The sequence below is a fragment of the Rhinichthys klamathensis genome, unplaced genomic scaffold (genome assembly GCF_029890125.1).
Source record: "Rhinichthys klamathensis goyatoka isolate OS25496 unplaced genomic scaffold, OSU_Roscu_1.1 h1tg000263l_1, whole genome shotgun sequence".
Taxonomy (NCBI): domain Eukaryota; kingdom Metazoa; phylum Chordata; class Actinopteri; order Cypriniformes; family Leuciscidae; genus Rhinichthys; species Rhinichthys klamathensis.
The window spans coordinates 322,794-346,604 of record NW_026606784.1 but is presented as its reverse complement, the minus strand read 5'-3'; the positions used below and the strand labels follow the sequence as shown (position 1 = coordinate 346,604).

General features: G+C 41.2%; 1 protein-coding gene across 1 annotated transcript; it reads left to right on the top strand.

Moving 5' to 3' along the window:
• The first annotated feature begins 11,738 nt into the window (after positions 1-11,738).
• Positions 11,739-21,825, top strand: crebrf (creb3 regulatory factor). The gene is made up of 8 exons (XM_056267834.1): positions 11,739-11,856; positions 11,961-12,086; positions 13,215-14,415; positions 16,407-16,601; positions 16,807-16,996; positions 17,250-17,323; positions 20,124-20,246; positions 21,232-21,825. The coding sequence occupies exons 1-8, from the start codon at positions 11,848-11,850 to the stop codon at positions 21,348-21,350; spliced, it is 2,037 nt and encodes a 678-aa protein (XP_056123809.1). The 5' UTR covers positions 11,739-11,847; the 3' UTR covers positions 21,351-21,825.
• The last annotated feature ends 1,986 nt before the right edge of the window (positions 21,826-23,811 follow it).

Sequence of the window (23,811 nt, the reverse complement as noted above, 5' to 3'; positions counted from 1 at the left end):
GCAATTTTCTGCTTCGATCAAGCAGCCTTATTCACATTAACTTTTGCCAAAGTCCTAAACATGAGTTCATAGACAAGGTTCGTGTAGGAATATACGATCAAAATAAATGAATATTTTTGTGGAATGGTCAGTTGAAGTACTTGTGAGCTGGGCATTAATACTGAAATTGAAAATGCACAAAACTACACATGTAAATATTCGTATTATGATTTATTCTTATAAAAGAAACGAATGAAACTTGAGCTGCGCAAGGTGTTCGCGCTATTTCTGAATCCGCATACGAATCAGTCACGTGGCTGTGTGCGAAACCGAAGCTTTGGATGTCAGATCACGTGGTTATGGCAAAACGAATCAAGCTCCGGTGCAGTGCTTCAATGTGAGATGTCAAGTGCGCATATCTCTCAGACAGCACTGAGAAACAGTCTCTCTGACAGTATGTATAGCAAAATGAGTTGTCTTGCGCTGCTTACTGCGCATCAACAGTTTAAAATTGTTTTTAAATCGCAGTACTGAACTCATGCATCAAGCTGCCTCGGTGTGTAGCTCCACAGTTGTTTTACTGTTTTTGTTAGTTTGTCCTGTCTTTAGTTATTCCTCTCAGTTTCACCAGGGACGAACTGGTGAACATTCGGAAGTACACACCACACAATCTTTCACCGGTTTTCATTATTCGGACTGTGGCCGGCAGGGCGGGGCTGAGAGCCACGAGAACGGAGCGAGGCCGGTGTTGCGAGTGCTAATAGCGTCACCTGCGCGCCACCGTCTCGAGTCTTACGGAGGAGCTCTGGAAGGATAAAAGAAGGAGTGACGACATTGCAAGATATGAGAGGATCAGGCCTGGACTTTACTTTGTATTTTGTTTATGTTTGTGCGGCAGTTGTCCCTGAGGGTTTGCCGCTTTACTTTAGTTTTATTGTTTGTTTATTTTTGGATTAAAGTTTTATGTTAAATGTTTGTCAGTTCTCTCCTCCTTCTTCCCTGAACTATGTACTTTGTTACATTGGTACCGAAACCTGGGAGGAAGGAGAGAAGCGCTGTCATAGAGCCCTCGCCGCTGTGGGGAAGTCGAGGTGCCATTGAGTTGGATTGAGCAGAATCTGCCGCCGAGGATGCTAGAGGCGGTGGAGCTGGAGGGATCGGTGAAGGGACCGATATACTCGCATCTGTCCACCAAAACATGGAGGGGTGGCGGCCGTTGGGTCGGAGGAGACGTCACCGTTTGCCAACATCTGGGTCTGCATCCAGCCGCCAGCATGTGGAGGAGAAGGTGCAGCGTGAACTGGGCCTCGCTGGCGGACTCCAACGAGGAGGAGCCGTCACCGGCCATCAGGGGAAGGGGGGAGAATAAGGCCGTCCACCTTGGGGCATCCGGTGCGAAGAAATTCTCTCAGCTGGTTGGAGACCTAGCGGCAGTGCAATTTGGGAACCGGACCAAGAATTTTTGATCCCTCTCTCTCCTCACTCATCTCTGTCTCTCCTCATCCTTCCATCTCCTTTTTTTTCACCTCGTCTGTCCTTACCCCCAGGTTCTGCGGGCGCCGTGACGGGCCCCCCAGAGGGTGGGGGAGTAGAGCGCCCCCTGGCCTGCGAGGGGGATGGGAGTATTTGGGAAGCAGTGCGGGGCTGAGAGCCGTGGGAACAGAGCAAGGCCGGTGGCTCGAGTGGTAACGAGCGTCACCTGTATGCCACGATTTGTGCTACCCGCTGAAATATTGCTACCTCCCATTAAAACAGTGGGTAGCACAATTCAACAGCGAAAAATACTACCAGCATCATTTTCATGTGGTTTTAGGCTTTATTAACGTCCATATCAACCCTGCCCTAAACCTACCCTTAAAACAATGCAAAAAAATGGTTGGTAGCACAATCTGATAGGTAGCATTATTTGTAAGAACACCAGCGTGCAAGTGAAGCTCTGACAGCGCTGCTTCAGAACGGTGTTGCCTAGCATCCATCTGGCAAACCTCCGCAACGAACGGACAAACTTCTTCTCCTGTCCTGAACAAATAAGGACTTTTTAAAACTCTGATGCTCATAGCAGACCGATTTCTACATCTATGAAAGGTGGTGTACAGATGTTAAAGCACTGAAGAAGATGTGCTGTCCCGATCTAGGATTACTCTTCATCAACTGAAAGCATTGAAGAAGCATTCCTGCCTTTCTACTCACCGTGGGAGTTTTCCTTGTTCATTCTTGCAAGTGTTTACATTCCTCCGCAAGCGTGTGTGAACGCAGCGCTGCAACAGCTGGCTGATCAGACAAAACCCATTCTCTTTTATAATTATTCTTTGGGACTTCAGTAATGCAAATCTCTCTTGTGAATTGCCAAAATACAGACAGCACGTTACATATCCCACTAGACTAGAGACAGTAATATACTGGACCACTGCTACACCACAATAAAGGATGCACATCACTCTGTCCCACATGCAGCTTTGGGGCTCTCTGATCACTGTCTGGTTCATCTTATACCTACCTACAGGCAAAAACTTCATCTAAAACTGTAGTAAAGACTGTGAAGACAAGGACCAAAGAAACAGATCGGGCATTACAAGCCTGTTTCGAGTGCACAGATTGGAGTTTTTTTGAAGCTGCTGCCACCGATCTGGACAAGCTCACTGAAACTGTTACATCATATCAGTTTCTGTGAGGATATGTGCATTCCTACCAGGACTTAATTAACACAACAATGACAAACCATGGTTCACAGCAAAACTCAGACAGCTTAGTCAGGCCAAAGAAGATGCCTACAAAGGTGGGGACAGAGTCTTAATCAGGCGAAAAAGACACTCACAAATCAGAGTGGCTAAGAGAAACTACTCTACAGTTTTCAGCCCACGACTCTGCATCAGTGTGGAAAGTCCTGAAAGACACCACCAATTACAAGACACCAACGCCATCCCCATACTGTCGAATCAACAACTGGCCGATGACCTGAATGAGTTTTATTGCAGATTTGAAAAACCCGGTATTACGCCCCACACCCGATTTAACCTTCTCTCCAAGCATTCATTAACACCTTCAGCAACCCCCTCTCTCAACAATCTGTGAAGAGGATATGTGGCAGGTCTTCCCGAAACAGTAGACAAGGAATACACCAGGCCCAGATGCCGTTTCACCAACCTGTACCTGACCATCCGGCCCATCCGGCCCCAGGTCACTGATGTTATGCGAAGTACGTTCCTGCTTCAAATGCTCCACTTTCTTCCCCATTCCAAAGAAACACAAAGTCACAGGACTAAATGACTACAGACATGTTGCTTTAACGTCTGTCGTCATGAAGTCATTTGAAAGACTGGTGCTGGCACACCTGAAGGACATCACTGGACCCTTGCTGGACCCCCTGCAGTTCGCTTATCGGGCAAACGGGTCTGCGGATATCAACATGGGACTGCACTACATCCTGCAACATCTCTCCAGACCTGGGACTTATGGGAGGATCCTGTCTGTGGCCTACAGCTCGGCTTTCAACACTATCATCCCAGATATCCTCCTGACTAAACTTACCCAGTTCTCTGTACCCACCCCATCTGTCAGTGGAGCATCAACTTGGAAATTCACATCCAAACCCTGCACCATCAACACTGGCGCCCCCCAGGTTGTGTTCACTCCCCACTGCTCTTCTTCATGTACACACCAACGACTGCACTGCAAAAGACCCCTCTGTCAAGCTCCTGAAGTTTGCGGACGACACTACACTCATTGGCCTCATCCGGGACGGTGACGAGTCAGCTTACAGACAGGAGATTAAAGACCCACTCCGATGAAAATAATGTTTTTCTAGGTGTTAACATGTTCTTGTGGCATTTTTCTGATGTTAGAGGACATATCTTGAGAAAAATAAGCTCAAAGTTGTATTTCAGAGTATTTCTACATTCAAATGGCTGTGAATCAGTAGCAGACGCCAAAATGCCGGCTAAAATAGACTGTAGTTGTGACGTAGTAACTCCACTGGGCGTCTCCACACGCGACGTCTTGGAGTGAAATAGTGATCGGTGATAACTTTGATTAACTTCGGATAATAATAATTAACGTGTATATAATACTGTTGCCCCACCGGTATTGGGGGTGTAAGCTAGCGGGAGAGACAGAGCTCTCAGCAACGGGCAGGGGGAGGGTCGTCTCCGTGCCAACGGCTCCGCCCACAACGCAGAGGCGAATTGCTAATGAGCAACTGCCGCTCTGCTGAAGCGAAGACCCAGAAAACGGCACAGGTTTTGTGATTTTGGCTAAAAATGGCATAATCATAATTTAAAGACCACTGGGAATGTTTAAAAATAGCTCAAAATATGATCGGAGTGGGACTTTAAAGAACTGGTTATCTGGTGCAGTCATAACCTGGAGCTGAACACGCTCAAAGCAGTGGAGATGATTGTGGACTTCAGGGGGAACACCCCAGCACTCCCCCCACTCACCATAATGAACAGTACTGTGGCAGCAGAGGGGCCATTCAGGTTCCTGGGCACCACCATCTCTCAGGACCTGAAATGGGACACTCACTTATGCTCCATTGAGAAAAAGGCCAAGGCAGAGGTTGTACGTCCTTCACCAGCTACGGAAGTTCAATCTGCCACAATCTGCTACTCTTCAGTCTTAGAGTCTGTCATCTGCACTTCTGTAACTAGAAGTTACAGGCTCGGCTACCAAATGAGACTTCAGAAGACTACAGCAGATAGTCAGGACTGCTGAGAGATTCATCGGTTCTCATCTGAGAATCATCACCAATTCCCAATCTCCAAGAATTATACTCATCCAGAGTTAGTAAAAGGGTTGGCAAAATCATTCTGGAACATTCTGGATCATTCACATCCAGGCCACTTTCTCTTTGAACTGTTGTCGTCTGGTCGGCCCTACAGAGCACCGAGAACCAGAACAGCCATATATATTTATTTTTTAATTACTTATTTTATTTTTATTATCTGTGTTGTCGCTGTCATTCTGTTTGTGCACTGGAAGCTTCTGCCACCAAGACAAATTCCTTGTATGTGTTATGCGTACTTGGCAATAAAGCTCTTTCTGATTCTGATTCAAACGATAAGCCTTCGTGACTGCGTAGCACAGCAACGTCATTTGAGCGTAACTGCGATAGAGACGATAGTCCAAAATCTCTACCGGTTGGCAGATTTCTACCTTTATACAGGCAAAGTTTGAATATTGCAGATAAAGTAGATTATTTTTTAAATATCGATTATTTTCAAGGTTTCATTCTTTGGTCATTTTATTCATTGTTTAATACATTTCATATAATTTCATTTCTCATGACAGGACTGCAGTTTTTTTTTTTTAACCGTTCATTACAACTACTGCATTTCTGGTAAAAGCTTTCAGTGGCTTTCAGAGCTATTTCTTTTTATGGCTTCCAGCTGATTAAAATAATAAAAGAAAAACAATTATTAGAATTGTTCTGTATTAATGTGACTCATCGAAAATATTGATTCAGCTAAAATTCGCCTTATGCTAAAAGTACATTTTTGCATGCACGCACTTTTGATCATTTTTTTGGGCGCACAAACGTTTGAGCTTCTGACAATATTTGATGTGCACTATGTATGTGCTGCGTAGATCAATGTTTATATGTGAATAAAATAAATAAAATCTGTTCATCATAAAGTGATTGTGTCTTTTCTGAAGACTTGGATTAAACCACTCGCTTCATATGGATTAGTTTTATGATGCCTTCATGAACTTTTTCAAGCTTCAAAATGTTGATTGCCTAGACTTTTAATGAATAGACAAAAATTAGATTATTGATATCGTCATTTGCGTTACAAAAATGAACAAAAGTCTTTTGGGTTTGAATGACATTTTCGGGTGAACTAGTCCTTTAGTTAATAATTTGGCAGTAAAACAAAATAAATAAAGGAGTGACTTTGTTCATATAATATTATTCAATCTGTTATATCAGTGGTTCCTAGTTGACTAGAAAAGCAAAAGACTCTTTAAAATGGTAGGAGAAGGGATTTCTGTGTAATAATCCATTAAATTCAGCTGACGCTTGGGAGAAACTAGACAAAATAGGCAAATACCAACATGGATAGGTAAATGAGAGGACAAACGAGACTGCATTAAAAACAGGTTTATCATGGTTTGTGCTGACCACAGTGGGTTTTGTGTGGTGAATTATTTGCTGCCAAGAGCGCCATTGAACCAACTAAATGTATATATATATATTTTTTTTTTTTTTTTATAAATAATTGGTAATACATTTCAGTATTTAATTGTAAGGATATTTTTGTGTAAAAATGATTTAGTATGTTGGGTCCACTTGCTGGATTTGAAGTGTATCTGTTTCACTGGTAATAATCTCTTTACGAGTCTCCTAAGACGCTGTTGGGCGTCCTACATTTTGATGGAAGTGTATGTTTATAGGAGCCACTGTGTTTGGGTTTTTCCTGGAACTAGGCAACTACAGCAGATCGTAAACACACTTGACCGGAAACGAGTGACCCATAGTATTTTAAATTGGAAGTATGTCATGAAGCTCAGTGTAAATAGTTCATTCAAAGGGTTGATTTTAAATCTACAAGCGCTAACTCAAAAGTTATCCATTTTGGTTTTCTTTACAGATTTTATTTTGTAATAAAAAAAAGGTAAGCGTTGCTTTGATTTGTGTCATATAAATTGCCGGATATGTCTGCACAATCAGGGAAGGCTCTTTAGGCTGTGTGTGTAGTCAAACATTCGTTCAGCTTAGGGGCCGTTTACACAACACCATTTTCAACTAAAAACAGAAACCTTTTTAGCCATTAATTTACACAACAGTGGCATTTTGGGGCCCTGAAAACGCAAACTTTTGAAAATGGGTTTCAAAGTGCACTATTTTGAAAAGGATAACGTTATCGTTTCCATGTAAAGTACAAAAACGCGAATTTGTGAGAACGACGACATCATGCGCATGTATATTACGTGTTCAGTCTATTGGTGCATAGGGTTTCTTTACAAAGTGGCATCGCCAACTACTGGCCTGGCAGCAGAATACAGCGTTTTTAGGTGTTTTCGTGGATCCGTGTGAAGGGGGATCGCTTTGACAACGTTGTCGTCTGTACGCGTTGTCGTGTAAATGTACCTTAAGTGTTGTAAATGGAAATTAGAGGAAATGAATGATTGAATTTGGTCTGAGACAGTACAAGGAGCTTTAATGGGTTTGAAAGTAACTTTCTTTTCACCTTTTGTTTGCTTCACTAGTACAAATGTGCTTTGAATCAGATCCTTGTTTAGTTCTCAGCTAATTATAAACCAGGACCTGGATCATTACCTGTTGGACGTGTTTGTATTCAGTCTGAATCATGAACAAGTCATTCAGACCAGTTTTGTGAACCTGTCCAACTCATTTCAAATATTGCTGCTAATTGTATACACCACCTATAAAATAAATTTGGGACTGTAATATAAAAAAAAAAAAAAAAGAAATATACTATTTTTATTCAGTAAGGAAGGAGGTATTATTGATTAAAAGTAAAGATTTGTTACATTGTTAGATTTGTATTTTTTAAACATTTTAAATAAAATTTCTATTCATCAAATAATCATGAAAAAATGTATCACGGTTTCCACAAAAATATGTGGAAGCAGCACAATTGTTTTCATCATTGATAATAATAAGAAAAGTTTCTTGAGCAGCAAATCCGCATATTAGAATCATTTCTGAAGGATCATGTGACATTGAAGAAGAAAAAAATTAGCTTTGATCAAAGGAATAAATTACATTTCACAATGTATTCAAATATAAATATTAATTTTTTTTCTTCTTTAAAAAAATGCAGCTTTGGTGAGACTTCTTTCAAAACGTTAAAAAATTATGAACCATAATTTAAAACTCCATCAAGTAACATTTTAGCAAGGGTATTCAATCCAACACCAACACCATAATTTCTAAAGCTGAAATCATGTTTCCTCTGGTCTATAGTCTGTCACTCCCAGATCATATTTCCTTTCCTATAGACCTTTCATTACAGCCGCTCAGGGACGTGTATTCATGAGAACAATGCTTGTTTACTACACAAGATAATCAGTATCAGCTGCTGTCTTTTCATCCGTCCTTCTATATATTTTCACATCATCCAACGTGTTGCTATTAGTCTTTGGTAAGCTATGGCCTAGTTTTGATAAATAACATGAAGGCTGATTTCTTCAGTGAGACTGCACTTTTGATGTAAGTCTGCTGGGTAGACGTTCCTCCGCATTGCCTTCCTTCCCGTGATCTTGCTGAGATTTTATGAGTTATATCACAACAGGTGGATAACATATTATGGCAGGATTGCTCATACAGAGAGCCTGTCTCTCGTCCTCATTTCAGTTTCCTAAGGCAGGTGTCTCATCACTCTTGACTAAATTGCCCCATAATGTCCATCGATAGCCCAGCCCTAGTTTTGACCAATGTGCGTGTTGGTTGTTGTGGTAGAGCTCAATGCAAACCACTATTATTATCACTCACTCACTCACTCACTCTTAAAAATGAAGGTGGCTAAAGTTTTTTTTTTTTTTTTTTTTTTGGCAGTGTTGCCATAGATTAGAAGAACCATTTTGGTTCCCCAAAAGAACCTTGTGCACAGTTCTTAAAATAACTATCTATTTTTCTTAGTGTGAAGAACATTTGGTAACACTTTACTTAAAGCCTTTATGTATAATGCATTATACAATTATTTTTAATTTTTCACAATTGGAATTTCGTCATAGTCTTTCGTAGCCAGACCTTCAGACTGACAAGCAGACAGTGTTAACTTTCAGCTTTTATTGGCCAAGGACCACACAAGAGGCCGTCTGAATGACATGTAAGGCAACCAATCACAGTTCACCGTTGTGTTTAGGGGGTGTGACAATAACAGACCAGTGTCTATGTATGCTGTGAAGTTCACATACTTTTGAAAATCTAGAGTTTAGTTGATCACGATAAGCGCTCAGTGTAACATAATCTTGTTACAGTTGTAAACACTACTGCTTCCTTCTTCCAAGATGTGGTTTGGTGTCACGGCAGCTTTGTTTCCAGGTGGACCATTAAAGAACGTGACACACACGTCTCCCAGAAATCCTGTAGAATTCAACCAATTAGATGACGACCTCAAAACTCCCAAAGTGTTTCCCATTGTGTGCCTTGTGCTGCATCCACACGGGGCATCAGCATCAACGCTTGACGGATGGCGTGTCTGAAACTTGGTGCTGACGCGACCGTCATAGTGACGACAACAGCCAATCACATTACTTTTCTGGTGTTGCATGAACGCAATTGGCTAACGTCTGCGCTGGGGTATTTGCATAGGCGATCTGATTGGCTGACACCTGCACGGCGCTTAAAAGTTTTCAACTTCTGCCACGAGCAATGCCGGTGACGCGACGCAACGGAACCGAAAATTCAGTTCAACTCTCCAACTTTCCAACTCTTCTCCCCTGGCCTCAAGTGATCGTAAAGTGTCCATCAGATGCATACTGTAATCTCGGTGGAAGTAGTAGGTCATCCTGGCACTTTTGCCTACAGCTTTATGAATACTATTCGTGCGTTCAGGTCCTCTTGGGAAGTTTCCATTAACGAATTGGGAAGTCGCAATTACGGCATTAGGTGCGTTCAAGTCGCTTTAGTCAGAGCAAGATGGCGATGTAGTCAAGTCAAATATATTTATATACCGCTTTTCACAATACAGATTGTATCAAAGCTGCTTCACAGTATCAATCAAAACAACTTAACAGTGTTTGTTTATTACTGGAAAAAGACATCCAAGTTTGGTAGAGCTGATCAGTGGTATGATGGGTCATTTAATTTGAATATCCCCAACTGAGCAAGCCAAAGGCAACAGTGGCAAGGAACCGAAAAACTCCATCAAGTGACCCGATGGTGTCCTAAAACTCCATCAGATGACCCAATGGAGAAAAAAAAAAAAAACTTGGGAGAACCCAGGCTCAGTCGGGGCCAGTTCTCCTCTGGCGTTTATGAAGTAGAGGCCGAATTTACTGTACAGTAACTGTAAGATAAAAAATTTAAATGAATGCCTGGCTAAATAGATGCGTCTTTAGTTTTAAACTGGGAGAACGAGTCTGAGCAACGAACAATATCAGGAAGGCTATTCCAGAGCTTCGGAGCTAAATGTGAAAATGTTTTCTTAAAAAAAATATATATTTTCTTAAAAAAAATTCTTAAAGAAACTCTAGGCTCAAAAGAAAATTCACAGTTTCCCGCTCATAATTACGACATCATGATGGCTTTTCCGTTTATATGGATCCAGTGTGTATACACAATCTTTCTGACGTGACTTGAACACACCATATGAATCCGGAGATACTACTCCATCCATGTACTGTTTTTGCTTACTCTATATTAGGGAAGTAGGTATTTTCGAAAGGAGGGACAGCTGTCTTTTTGCTAAAAATGAGCTATACGAAGAAACGCTTTTGTATTTAAATACAATGGTGTGTGTAATCTCATATCATGAACAAGATGAACAATTATCAATGGTTTAATCAAACTTGATACGTTTTTTCATGCTTATTTTTAAAATTCTGTGTATAGAACAGTAAAATCACAGTTACATGAACTTGCCTCAAATACAGTATCTCGTTGGAGACGTGGGCATGTGAGCTCTACTGACGTCACTTCATTTGGTAGTTCGTTTGCATGAAGTTAAATTTAAAAGGTAAATTCCCACACCATGTTGTCAGTGGTTACACTCACTCAGTCGTTGAAAATGACTTACTGCAGGTCGCTTTGTCGCTGCAGATCGCTGTCATTGTGAACACTCATTTTGGGCTAAGAAAAATAATGATACCTCAAATTAAGTGGCTTGTTTAGGCCAGTAAGTAACTACCCTAGCAATGCCCTAGAAACCACCCAGTGCACACTAGCAACCTCATAGCAACGTGCAAAAAAACCCAACCAGAACACCCTACAAATCAGTCAAAACAAACCACATTTTCGTCAGAAAGTGTAAATCAGTGAGTATGCAGTAGAATAGTGAAGCACTAAAGGAAATATTTTTCTCACTCTGTTTCTGTTGGCTGTATGCAAACCCTGCCGTGCACAAAGCCAAAGGGTGATAAGACGCTTATTTGACTTGCTCGGTGCACCAGGAGGAAATGATGTCATCAAGCACAAGAGAGACAGGATTGTTTTGCTCAGCGTTGAAGCTGGCCAGCACAAGCCTCACATGCTCTGGCATATTTCTGTTGATTTGTTATGCAAAGAGTGTCCAGCGTTTCGGGTCTCACTGCCTATGGCTGTCTGCGAGTCTAGGGGAAAGGGTGCCGCTGACGTCGTTTTAAAAATAGCCATAGTGTTCGATGCTCCTGCACTATTGCTGCCCATCAAACTGATACGATTTAGGGCTCCCTTCTCTTCCTCCATGGATCTCAGGCAACCTCCCGAACTTTTTCGACCACGGCCATACAAAAACCACAATGTTTCTGCGGATGTTTGCAGATGCAAAAAGCATTGATGCCTGTGAGACGAACCTGTCTGCTGCTGTTCTAATGTCAGCACACAGTTGTTGTTAGTGTTTCATAGTCTGTGCCATTTCGCAGCTTGTAAGTGACATTTTGTTTCATGGACTTGCGTTACCAGACTGCGCAGGCTTAATGTCCTGTATTGTACACTGGTGTTTGTACAGATAATGCGTGTTAGGGTAATATTTGTGCTAGCTAACCTCTCTCCTGTTCTGTTTTATTTCCACAGACAACCGTCAACTGAGGAGGACAACTCAGCCATACTTAAACGTGCTGATAAATCCTCCATATTCAAAACAAGAATTCTTTTCTTTTAATCCTTAAAATCTAATTTTCATCCAGAGATTGACGAAAAGTGAGGAAGATTAAGACAGGTCGCATAAAAGTTTCCTTCAAGGAACTGAAGATCTGTGCTTGGCAATGCCTCAGGTACAGGCCCTGTTGATCAAATTTGGTATCAAAATTGAAACATTCAGATTGAGGTGTTAAATATGTCTCATGGCATGCTTCTGCTTCTTGCTTTCATCTTATAGCCCAGCATTAGCGGTATGGAACCTCCCTTTGGGGATGCATTTCAAAACTGCTCTTTTGCTGACCAGGCACTGACCAGTACAGACCTGTTGGCCAACAATTCTGACCCAGATTTCATGTATGAACTGGTGAGTAACCCACAGTACCCTCAATACCCACAGTTTTATTTATTTATTTTCACATTACAGGCCCTGCACATAACTTGCAGCGGGGAAAACCCCCCAAAGAACAGAACAATTATATTATGGCGTTGTATTGATTTGTTCCCTTGCTTTAGTTAAATCATGGCCACAATTTCACTTAATTGAAAAGAGGAAACGACCTAGTACAACATGGCTGCGCTTTGTCTAAAACGTTGAAATCTAATCTCAATCTGTGGCCACGCTAGCTAATTTACATGACTTCTCCAATTCTAAAAAAAAATCACATTTTTAAAATTATGCTACCTAGTTGGGAACCCTGGTTCTTCAGAGAAAAAAGGTAGTGAATTAAAATAAGAAATACCTTGATTGTTTAGTTACTTTTGCTTATTTTAAAGCTTGCTTTATTTATTTTTAAGTCATCTTGGGGCCCTTTTGGAAGATTGATGGGCCATGTGAACTGTGTATTTAACAAGAATTATTTGATTAAATTTGAAGATTTGATTACCCATTGGTCAGTTACATTTTTCATGTTTATTTGTATAGAGCTTTTCCCAATACAAATAATTTCAAACCAGCTTTACAGAAAATGCAAAATATTACAGTCAACAAGCCAGAGGTGACCATTGGCCATTAGGTAGTGGAGAAAAACCTTGAGAAGCTCCAACATCATCAGGGGAAGCTCATTCTCTGGCAAAAAGTAATGTCCATATGGCTGTAATATACAGTTCATGCAATGGAAGTCATGACTTTATGAACATTGAGTGACAAATTGACTGCATTACTTTTGTATAGAGTTTCCGAAAACTGTCAGAAGTAGTTGTGGTGACATTTCCACAAAGGGATAAGCAGTTATTAAACCAGGTTGCATCGTGTACTTGTGCGGTAAAAGTTACTAACCTCAAGAATGTTAACCCAGGGCTTACGAAAGATCAGTGTGAAAAGTTGAAACCTGACAGCCGAGCATAAATTACAAACCCAAGGTGAAGTTTAGACATGCAACAAGATTTCCAAAGGGTTATGTAAATGACACTGGGTTATTATTTTCACGTGTTAAAAGCCCGCCAGTTTCTTTAGTGTGCCGTATAAAAGAAGTGACATTTTTAATGTTCGCAGGATCGGGACATGACTTGCCGCCAGAGCCCTAGAGGAGACATTTTCACAGTAGGGGACTGCAAGGACATGGACAGCATGGATCATCTACCTGAGCTGGCAGACAACGACCCCGCTTACAGCTCAAACTTTGAGCAGTGGGACACGTACTGGGAGGACTTGACGAAGTACACCCGCCTCACCAGTTGTGATATCTGGGGCACCAAAGAAGTTGATTTCTTGGGCCTTGATGACTTTTCCAGCCCTTACCAGGACGAGGAAGTGATAGGTCGGACGCCTACCCTTGCCCAGCTCAACAGTGAAGACTCACAGCCAGTTTGCGACACTCTTTACCATCCGGACTTGTTGGTGGGTCAAAAGCAGCTTTTGTTTCCACCTTCCACCATGGCAAAGAACGCCAACAGACTCAGCAACTCTGCAACCAGCGCCTCATTGAGTCGCAACCCTCTGCCGGACTTCGCCGAGGGATCCCAGAAAGCGACCTGGCCTGTTGCCTCCAGCACTGACACAATGGCCAAGGCCCTGTTTCAGGGCCCTTTCAAAGCCCCACCTGGGACTCCAGACAACATGGATTACGTTCGCAAAGCCAAGGTGCGCATCAGCGTACCGCGCAAGCCTTTAGTTGAGAGCTCTACCCAGCAGGTTATTGTTTCCACCGTTCCTCAAATCGAGGAGCAGGAGTCGACAGCTTCAATGGTCTGTGAGGATACAGCCATTGCCGCTAACATGGCATCCTCCATTATCTGTGAGAAGAGCGTTGAGACTCCTAAACGAGAGGTACCACGCAGTCCTGGTCCTGAAGTAGCGACTCTGAGGGCAGTGCCACACAAAGTCCACTTCCCTGCTGCTGCCGGAGGTGAAACCAGCGCCCTCGGATCTGACACTTCCGCCGCGGACAAAAAGAAGGAGGAAGAGCACAACTACTCGTTATTCTTGACCAGGGCCAGACTGGCAGCGAAGGCCACTGTTGACATGGAAGAAGAAGAGGAAGAGGAGGAGGAGGAGGAGGAGGAAGAAGGCGGCGAAGAAGAAGAGGAAGAGGAGGAAGAGGCAGAAGGACTGGACCTAGATGATGAAGACCATGATGAAGGGTTCGGCAGTGAACACGAGCTCTCAGAGAATGAAGAGGAAGAGGAGGAGGAGGAAGATGAGGACTATGAAGGCGACAAAGATGACTACGTTAGTGATGCATTCTCAGAGCCAGGTGCGAAACTACGTTTTTTTTTTTTTTGATGCTGTTATAACCAAATGCATAAAAACATACTGGTATTGATACAGATCTGATGCTGTTGCTCATGTGCTGTATGTTCTGTACATACAATGTCCTTTTTAATTCAGAACCCTAAGCGTCACACTTCCAAAGGTACAATATTCAGTGGCACCAAGCGAGTACACAGTACTTTCAGCACACAGACCTAAAACTAAGCGAGCTGGAAGAGCGAGATCTTAATCAGGGTAGCGTCATATTTGAGTTTTGACAGGAATGTAAACGAGGCTGTGAGGTTGAAGTACAGTGCGTTCAATGGATTGTACTGTTGTTTAACAGCTGACAAATGTCTTTTCGGGGGGAAAAAAACAACAACTTTCAATGGACAAAACTCCATAAAACCATTTTGGAAGTTGTTAATGTGAAAATTAATTGATCTAGGACTTTTAAACGGTGCTTGACATTGTAAAGACTGTAAGTCTATCCCTCACTTTCTTGTTTGCATCCACGTTAAATATAATATGGCATCTAATCCGACTAAGTCTGTGTCACGTTGGTTCTCCTAGAATGTCATCGCTCTCAATTAGAATTGGGAAGTTCGTTTTAGGACTTGGATACTTGGAAAGTGCATCGTAAGGTTGTGTGAAGATAACCCAAGGGAAGTGAAAGTAACAGTTGATCTTACCCAATACATTTACATGTATGCATTTGGCAGATGGTTCTATTCAAAGTGACTTACATTGCTTTCAAGGTACTCATTTTATCAGTTCTTGCTTTCCCTGGGAATCGAACTCATGACCTTGGTGTCACGCGTTTACACGTAAAGGGTCTTAAAGGCACAAATCTTTTTGTGAGCGGCATTATGGAGCTAATAATTTAAGCATTTTGCAATAATGTGTATGTCTGTTTGTGTACCTACTTAAAGGGATAGTTCACCCAAAAATGAAAATTCTGTCCTCAGTTGTTCACCCACATGTTGTTCCAAACCCATAGGACTTTGGTTCATGCGTTGCAATAGCATCTTTTAAATTGAACCTGAGCGATTTCTGTCCCTCGATTGAAAGTCCATTTCACCAAAACGTGTCAAGAAGCTCAGTAATCCATCTGATTTGATTGGTTTAATCCTAGTCTTCTGAAGGGATGTGATCGCTTTATGATGAACAGATTTGATTTAGCTCATAGGCTCTTGTGTGTCAAGCAAGCACATGTCAGTGTCTGTTTACCATATTTGATGTCTATGGAAAGTCTCCATTTAGATAGCTAAGTACACATGTGTCTGTAATTTATTTATTTATTTATTTATTATAATTTGTTATTTTAAAATGATACGTATGGTTTACTTACGCTTTTGACCTCATTATATGATTAATTACAGCAGTTTTTTAGGGTTTGGATGATGCTTTGGCGAAACCTAGTGACTCTTGTTAAGAAGCCTGAAATCTTTCAGATAGGGATTGTTGGAGTGTCATCATTTGTGTCCAACCCTAAATGTGTCCTCATCCACCAATCCTGTTGGAAACTGAAGAGACCCAAATTTCCACCTGTCAGAATTTGTTTTTGGAAACGCCACTCACTGCAACTTTTTCCCAAAGTTTTTTTTTAGCTTGTCAGCTCAAATTAAATGAAGCTTCTTTTCAGGTTGCTCTCAACAACACAGAAGTGTTGCAAACATTTTGTTTGTAAACATTGTAATTCCACCTATTGCCTAATGATACTGCAGTCTCCTGTATTTGCTGTGGAAGTTGATATTTAATGAAAATATTAATCATCAGTCTCGCTGGACTGTCCTCGAAATTTGTAGCATTCCTGAAATACAGGTATACGTAACAGCAAATGCCAAAACAGAAGTATCAGTACTCGTATTTTTCCAAAAAATTATGAGAATTATGACTTTTCATTTGCTAGATTAAAGTGATTCTATAAATGCATGTTAGGAAGATATCATTGCTCGTTTCTTTCTTCCTCTCATTACAATCTCTTTTAAACAGGATGTGACACTGATATGGTTGATGATGTCAAAGGCCTGACAGCTGGGATTTCCAGGAAGAGGGGAAAGCGTCGATACTTTTGGGAGTATAGTGAGCAGCTCATCCCGTCCAAACAGGAGCGCATGCTAAAACCCTCCGAATGGGACCGAGAAACTCTTCCCAGCAACATGTACCAAAAGAATGGCCTGCACCATGGTGAGATATTTACTGTCCTTCTAATAGGTTCCCTCTTTACATTTATGGTCGATTCAGTTCATTCTACAGATTATAATCACAGAAGATCACAATATTTAAAGCTTTTACAGAATGTAGGAAATACTAGCAATTATTTTGAACATCTTCCAGTATCTCCCAACAAGCCTTATATATATTAATTGCAATGCTTGACCGACTTGTTTAGGAAAATACGCATTGAAGAAATCACGCCGGACGGATGTGGAAGATCTCACTCCAAACCCACGGAAGCTGCTTCAGATTGGCAATGAACTCCGGAAGCTCAATAAAGTTATAAGTGACCTGACGCCCGTTAGTGAATTACCACTAACAGCTCGGCCTCGATCTCGCAAGGAGAAGAACAAGCTCGCATCCAGGTAAAGCCTTGCTATTTGAACTACTACTAGCGCTTTCATTTCTCAAAGCCAACACCCCCAATGACTTCTCTTAGATTATTTATTCTTATGCAACGCAATACCAGCATAGATAGACTGGTCAAACTGTATAGTCAGTGGATGGATGGTTAGTGAATAAAATGCTAAATTACAGTGCACCATAAAAACTCTAATACCTTTATTAATGAAGATGGACATTTTCTTGATTCTTCTTTTTGGTTGTTTTCTCCACCAGGGCCTGCAGGCTGAAGAAAAAAGCTCAGTATGAAGCCAACAAAGTCAAGTTATGGGGCCTTGGAACTGAATACGGTATGTTTTGACATTGCAATCAAATGTTAAAGGAAGTGCCTGAGATTGTTTATTATTTGCTAACCAATGGTGTGTTTCCCAAAAGCATGGTCAAAAGCCAACTATGGTCGCATCCTTATCAGCGCAGTTCAACGAGTCGTTCAACCATCGTTCCGACGAACATTCGCAAACAGCATCACAAAGTTGTGTGGTTGGAACGACAGCAAATCCTTATCTTGAGCAAAATAAGCAAACTGACAGTCAGTGCAACCTGTATATTTCATTTCGGAGATATACAAATCTTAGTTTGTCAAGAGATACAAAGCACCGTTTTTGAAGAATACGCATGTGCGTACGTGCTCTAGTTCGTAAGAACGAGCCTATGATTGAATCTGGAAATAAACCAAAATGAGAATAAGTCTGTCTGCAACTTATAGCAAAAAATTGCATTAATTTGATCTCAAATGGACAAATTAAAAGAAGTTATTACACCACCACCTGCATTAACCTACGCGGTCGTGTGACAATACGGTTTCGGGAAACAGTCGTGACTAGCTAACCGCTAACGCATTGTTCTATGGTAGTTAAAGGGATAGTTCACTTTGAAATTATTTTTTTATATGTTTTAGCTTACCTCAAGGGCATCCAAGATGTAGGTGTCTTTGTTTCCGCAGAAGTTTCAGTTTTTATATTTTTAGGTCAAACCGTTCTTGTCTGTCAGTCATATAATGCAGGTCTATGGTCACCACCTCAAAGAGCATGCACAGAGAAGTCCAAATTAAACATGATTTAATGACTCGTAAATGTAAGTACACATTGATGGTCTAAGACACGAAACGAGCGGTTTGTGTGAGAAAACGAACAGTATTTATATCGTTTTTACCTCTTGTAAACACAGCCACGTCCAAGTGATCTGAGGGCGCGGGCGCTTCGGTCTGTGCGTTACAAGAGGTAAAAACGATATAAATACTGTTCGTTTTCTCACACAAACCGCTCGTTTCGTGTCTTAGGCCATCAATGTGTACTTACATTTACATCAAAATTGAAACTTCTGCCGAAACAAAGACACCTACATCTTGGATGCCCTTGAGGTAAGCTAAAACATACCAAAAATGTATTTCAAAGTGTATTTCATCCCTTTAAGCAGCGAATTACATTGTTGTATGGGAAATGGTGTAACCACCATGCCAACCTTTGAAATAGGGCTGTTAAAGGAACACTCCACCCATTTGCATTAAGCTTTCCATTGTTAGAAACCCAGTCATACTATTGAATGGTCGTGAAACACTCTCTCATTTTCCCCTGAGAGGAGAGAAATCCGCTATTTACCTTTTTCACTTCCTCCTACAATGACGCAAAAATCGTCATTTTACGTCATTGTAGGAGGAAGTGGAAGAGGGGGGGATTTCTGTAAAGACTACAAGCACTAGTTCAAACCCGCCCATAGGGGGTTGGACCTAATGCGCTAACAGAGCTATCACAGATCAGTGGGTGGGACTTCACTTGTAGATACTGAAATCAATATCAGCCATCTTGTTTATAAGCTAAGCTAACAAGCGCTGTGGAGATAGGAAGTTATGACAATGACGGAAGAAACTAAACATGATATGGAAGAAACTAAACATGATATGGAAGTAGAGGATTTTGAAATTCTGCTGCTCGAATCCGCTGTTCGTGGCTATCTTTACGAGCCGCAATTTAGTGAAGAGCAGCTGAGCCTGATGGAGGAACAGGAGGCGGACGAGGAGCCCGGACTGGGCGGACTGCTGGTGCCTGTGCTCTCGCTGTGCGCTGTGGACACAGATAGAGTCCGTCTGCTGCAGAGAATTTCAACGATAGCAATTTCTCCTGGACGGAATCTCTGAATCAGACGAGCACACGGACGTTAGTGTTGTGATGTGAACCATCCAGGGGTGTAATTTGTGGGGGGGATGGGGGGGATATAACCCCCCCAATATTTAAATCTATGCATTACAACCCCCCCCATTATTTATACCATGATCACAATATCAGGAGGCATACCCAAACTTCAACCCCCCCAATGTTCAAACCAAATCTACGCCCTTGGAACCATCCTAGTGTCGCACCGCATATGTTCTGACTGGAACATCCAGGTATCATGCAATAATTCACCATATAGAAAGAAATACAAACGAGGAGTAATTCACTAATGAGTTTGCCAATGTAACGGGGTTCGTTGTCGTGGGAAGGAGGAGGCGGGAACCGGCGCACATTTAAACATTTTAATAGTAAAATAAACAAATACAAAACAAAAGTATAAGCCAGCTGGCCACACACAACAGAAACAAAACATAAAATCAGGCCTGTTCCTTTTGTGCTTCCGCTCCTCCGTGAGAGATATGAGACCGCTGCGTCTCACAGGTGTCATTCATTATCACTCGCGCCGTCCTCTCACGTCCCTCGTCCTGTCCGCCACAGCCAACTAACTAGACATTTTGTGTGAAATGAATTTCAAACTCTTTTGGCAGCAAGTCTTGTAGACGGAACGGAAGAGTGATTTCTCTGTTTGCGCTGTTCTGGATTAGTGGGAGTGGCTTGCGGAGCTGTGCAATGTGGTGCATTGTGGGAGTTGTTGTCTTACATACAAATGCGCCCTAAAGTTATTTTCTGTCTTTTCTCGGTCAAGATGGCACCAAATTCAAAATTTCTTTTACATTTCGACTACATATATAACCCACTTTCAATAAAGATTAATGTTGAAATGGGTGGAGTGACCCTTTAAGTTTTACAAAGTTTTGCAAATGCATCCATGTATGCCAAGAATGAAACAAAAATATGATTATCTTCTTTTTTTTATCAGATCGTTTGCTGTTTGTGATCAACGCAATCAAAGAAGAGATAGTCAGCAGAGTTCAGGATATCTCAAATGACAAAGAAACAAGCATGACGGAGAAGTTGGATAAACTCATTGATGATACCTTAGGTAAGAATATGTGCTGCATTACACCTGCATTACACATTATTAACACCTGTAAAAGGGCATTTAGCATTGACTAATTATGTGTGATCTTGCACAAGCTGTCTTCAAGTTTTCCTCAAGCACACTAGTAACAACTAGATCGGCATGCTTTACAAACGTGATCAACAAGCAGCTGATATCCTTGTGCCTTCAAGAATTTGAAGAGCCTCCACTTTGCTTTGCTCTGTTCGCTTTTTGTTAGGGACAATGAGCAAATCACAACGCCACAAAATTGACCCTCATCCTACTGTTGTCGCACTTATCAAAACAACTTTAAAAGACCATAAGATGAACGTTTTAAACCTCTTCTTGTCATTATCACTGAAATATTTTCTCTTAACCGGGCCAAACTGAAACCACACAACAAAACAGGGTGGAAGCTCATGAACTTGTCGCCCAAGGCTGGGAAATAAACTCTTCGGCAATGTTGGTAAAGTTTTTAGAAATGGCAATCTTGTGAGTTCCTTTACTTTTTATAGGAGTGTTTATACAACCTCAATTGAAAATTGAAATTTCACGACGAGGTGCAAAAAAAAAAAGTCAATTTTCCATTACTAGTGTAGCGATGTATGAAGCACAGCTCACACATAAGCCACTTTCAAACCAAGCATCTTTCTGTTTATCAACGTGGCGAATTCGCGTGACCAACTTGAACGAAATCTGTGTGGGGAAATCTTCCGCCCTCACGTGACATTCCGATGGATTTCACGTGGATTCCTATTGAAATGGCTGGATTTCACCCATGAAAATTTGCTGAAAAACGGTAAATGTGACGGCAACTTTAATTCCTGGTTTGAAAAAACGTAGACTCATCACTAAGGTGGCAATATTAGTGTATTTTCTGTGCACTCGTCTTAATGGAACTGTTCAATATTATGTTTACAAACTCTTATTGAAAAAAAAAAAAAAAAAAAAAAAAAAAAGTAATAGCTTTTCTTTGTCCATGCAGTGAAGCCACCAGTGGCCGGCCAGACTTCAGACTTCGTGAATCAGATCCTGGAGAACACTGGGAAAGGAGATCCCACCGGAGGGCTGGTGGGGTTGCGTGTGCCCACATCGAAAGTGTAAACCTCGGAGCACACATGAAGCCATCCGCGCCATTCTTGTCCCACACTGTATCGGCCCAACACTCTGCATGTCCATTTCACTTGGAGACGCACCCTCACATTTAAAGTGAATACATGCATACGGTACCCGCCTGTCTGTGCATACGTATGTATATATTCACCACTTGCACACCAATGGAAATGAAACTATAGTAGTTAAACTTTGCACTCAGTAGTCTGTTTCCTACCATGTGTGCATGTGGCTGGTATCAATCAACAGGCCGCCATGTTGCAAATATTAAAAGCCAATATATGAGAGACCTCCTACAATCGAGAAAAAGAGAGAAAAAAAGCTAAATTAGCACCAGTCTTTGCTGTAGCCATTTTCCTCTTGCATCCAGCTAAATCTGTCAAATGCCCATAAAGAGTTTTGAAAAGCGGAGGCGCGCTCTGCAGAGAAACTACGAAGGCATTAGCTCCTTTGATTTAGCGCTCGGAAAAAAAAGGTGTAAACGCAGACTTCCCGAGCTTTTGAACACGGCATTTCACCTTCGAGATACACCTCCTTTAACTACAACAATGCCGAGGGAAGTGCTGAAGAACGCAAAAACTGACGTTCAACGAAGAGCAGTGCAACGTTACTGAAGTTCGGTGTATATATGTAGGATAGGGATGCGTCAAAAGAGTAGGAGGTGTGGAAACGGGCCTCAGACGCCCACTTCCACACATTTGCGATCGTCTCAGGTTGGAGAGAAAGAGAAAGAGTGTGTGTGGGGTTTTTTCGTTAGTTTTTTTGACTTGAGAAGATGGTCAGTTAAACCCCTTATTGTAAATAGGCGGGATGATTATTAATATATCCACTGGTGAAACCTTTTCCTTTCTACGCTTTGGTTGAAGTGCCCTCGCGTCAAACCACCCTTGATGTTGTTTTGCAAATTCTCAGCGAAAGGGGCTTAAAAAGTTGATTCCCAGATTGGGTTTTGTTTATATTTGTACTTTATATATAAGTAAGATTCATTGTGCCTTGTAATCGCGGCGGAGTTGAGGAAAAATCTAACTCAATAGAGAGCGCAAATGGACCATTTTGCAGAAAGCAAGTAGTCGAGGCGAGGTTTGTAATGTAATTCAGCTCTTTGAAGATACTCTGAATGTACATAGGAACATGGAAAATATATATGCCACAGAGTCTGTGCTTTGTATCAAAAGATGGCTCTGGCAAAAGTCTTTTTTCGGTACTTCGTTTAAGAGGGGACGGGGGGGGTGGGCGGTGTCGTACTATAAGAAATATTCACATATAAAATACAAAAGTGATGTTTGCACACTATATTTTGATTGTTTTGTTTTTTGTACCAAAGACACATGCAACTTAAAATGGCAACTAGCCAGTCTAAGTAAGGTTTTGCACAGCTTACCTGACACCGTATTGAATGTAGGAAAAATGGTAGGGTCAGGGATTTCTAATGAACTGTGAAATTTGCTTGGGTCCAATTCTCTGCAGAAAGAAGCGTTCATTTGCATCCTCGTTTTGTACTGTTCTGTTTTTGTTCTCAAATATATTTCTTTGAAATGCTCGGTTTCCCTCCACGAAGTTTTGTCGCGTATTTAAAAGATGAGCTATAGAGTTAATCGAGATGTTTCTATTGTGCCCATAGGAAGGCATGATCACGAAACCGAAAGGTTTACTACTCTTCCTATAGTTGTAGAGAAGAGTGCATACACACAAATAATACTCAAAAGTCCATGTCTTGTTTATAGTTTGTATACGCATTAATCAATATTAAGATGCCTCCCTCTGAACTGATGAGTTACTCAGCATGAAACATTTCTATGCTTGTGTCGTCTCACTCTTGTTGTTGAAATATTGAAAGAGAAATGTAATTGCGTATATTTTTGTAAAGAGATTGCCTTTATCTTTCCTCTCCTCGCTGCCCACATTCTGAAATGTTTTTGAAAGCACTTATCTTGCTAAGGAAAATCAGACGATCCTGTGCAAATCTTCATTGTATTTAGCGCAATCAGTTACTTATACGTACTTTTTCTGGCTGAATCTCATGATAAAAAGTCCAGGTTATTTTTCAACCCCAAGAAAACAAATCCAAAAGTAACCATGACAGTTTACGTCGAATAAATGAGAAGAATCACTTTAACGAGAATCGAAGTGGAAAATTTGTTCATTCTGAAAAATCTCTCTTCCAAAGGCCTTTTAAAAGTGACTTTACGCCGAAGCTTGCGGAGAAGGTTGTTGCTCAAATGTCTTTTTGATCAAAGAAGGGAGAATATTTTTTCCTTTAAAATCTAAACTGGTAGAAAGAGTTTTGTAAAGCTATTTTTCTGTATTTGCTTTTGGTAGCATAGTAGAGATTCTATATACCGTCCATGATGTGTTGTAACTTTTTTTTTATTTTCCTTTTTTTTGTACATAGAAAGGAATTTAGATTTAATCTAAATGTGGAATATATATATTATATTATATATCTATAAAT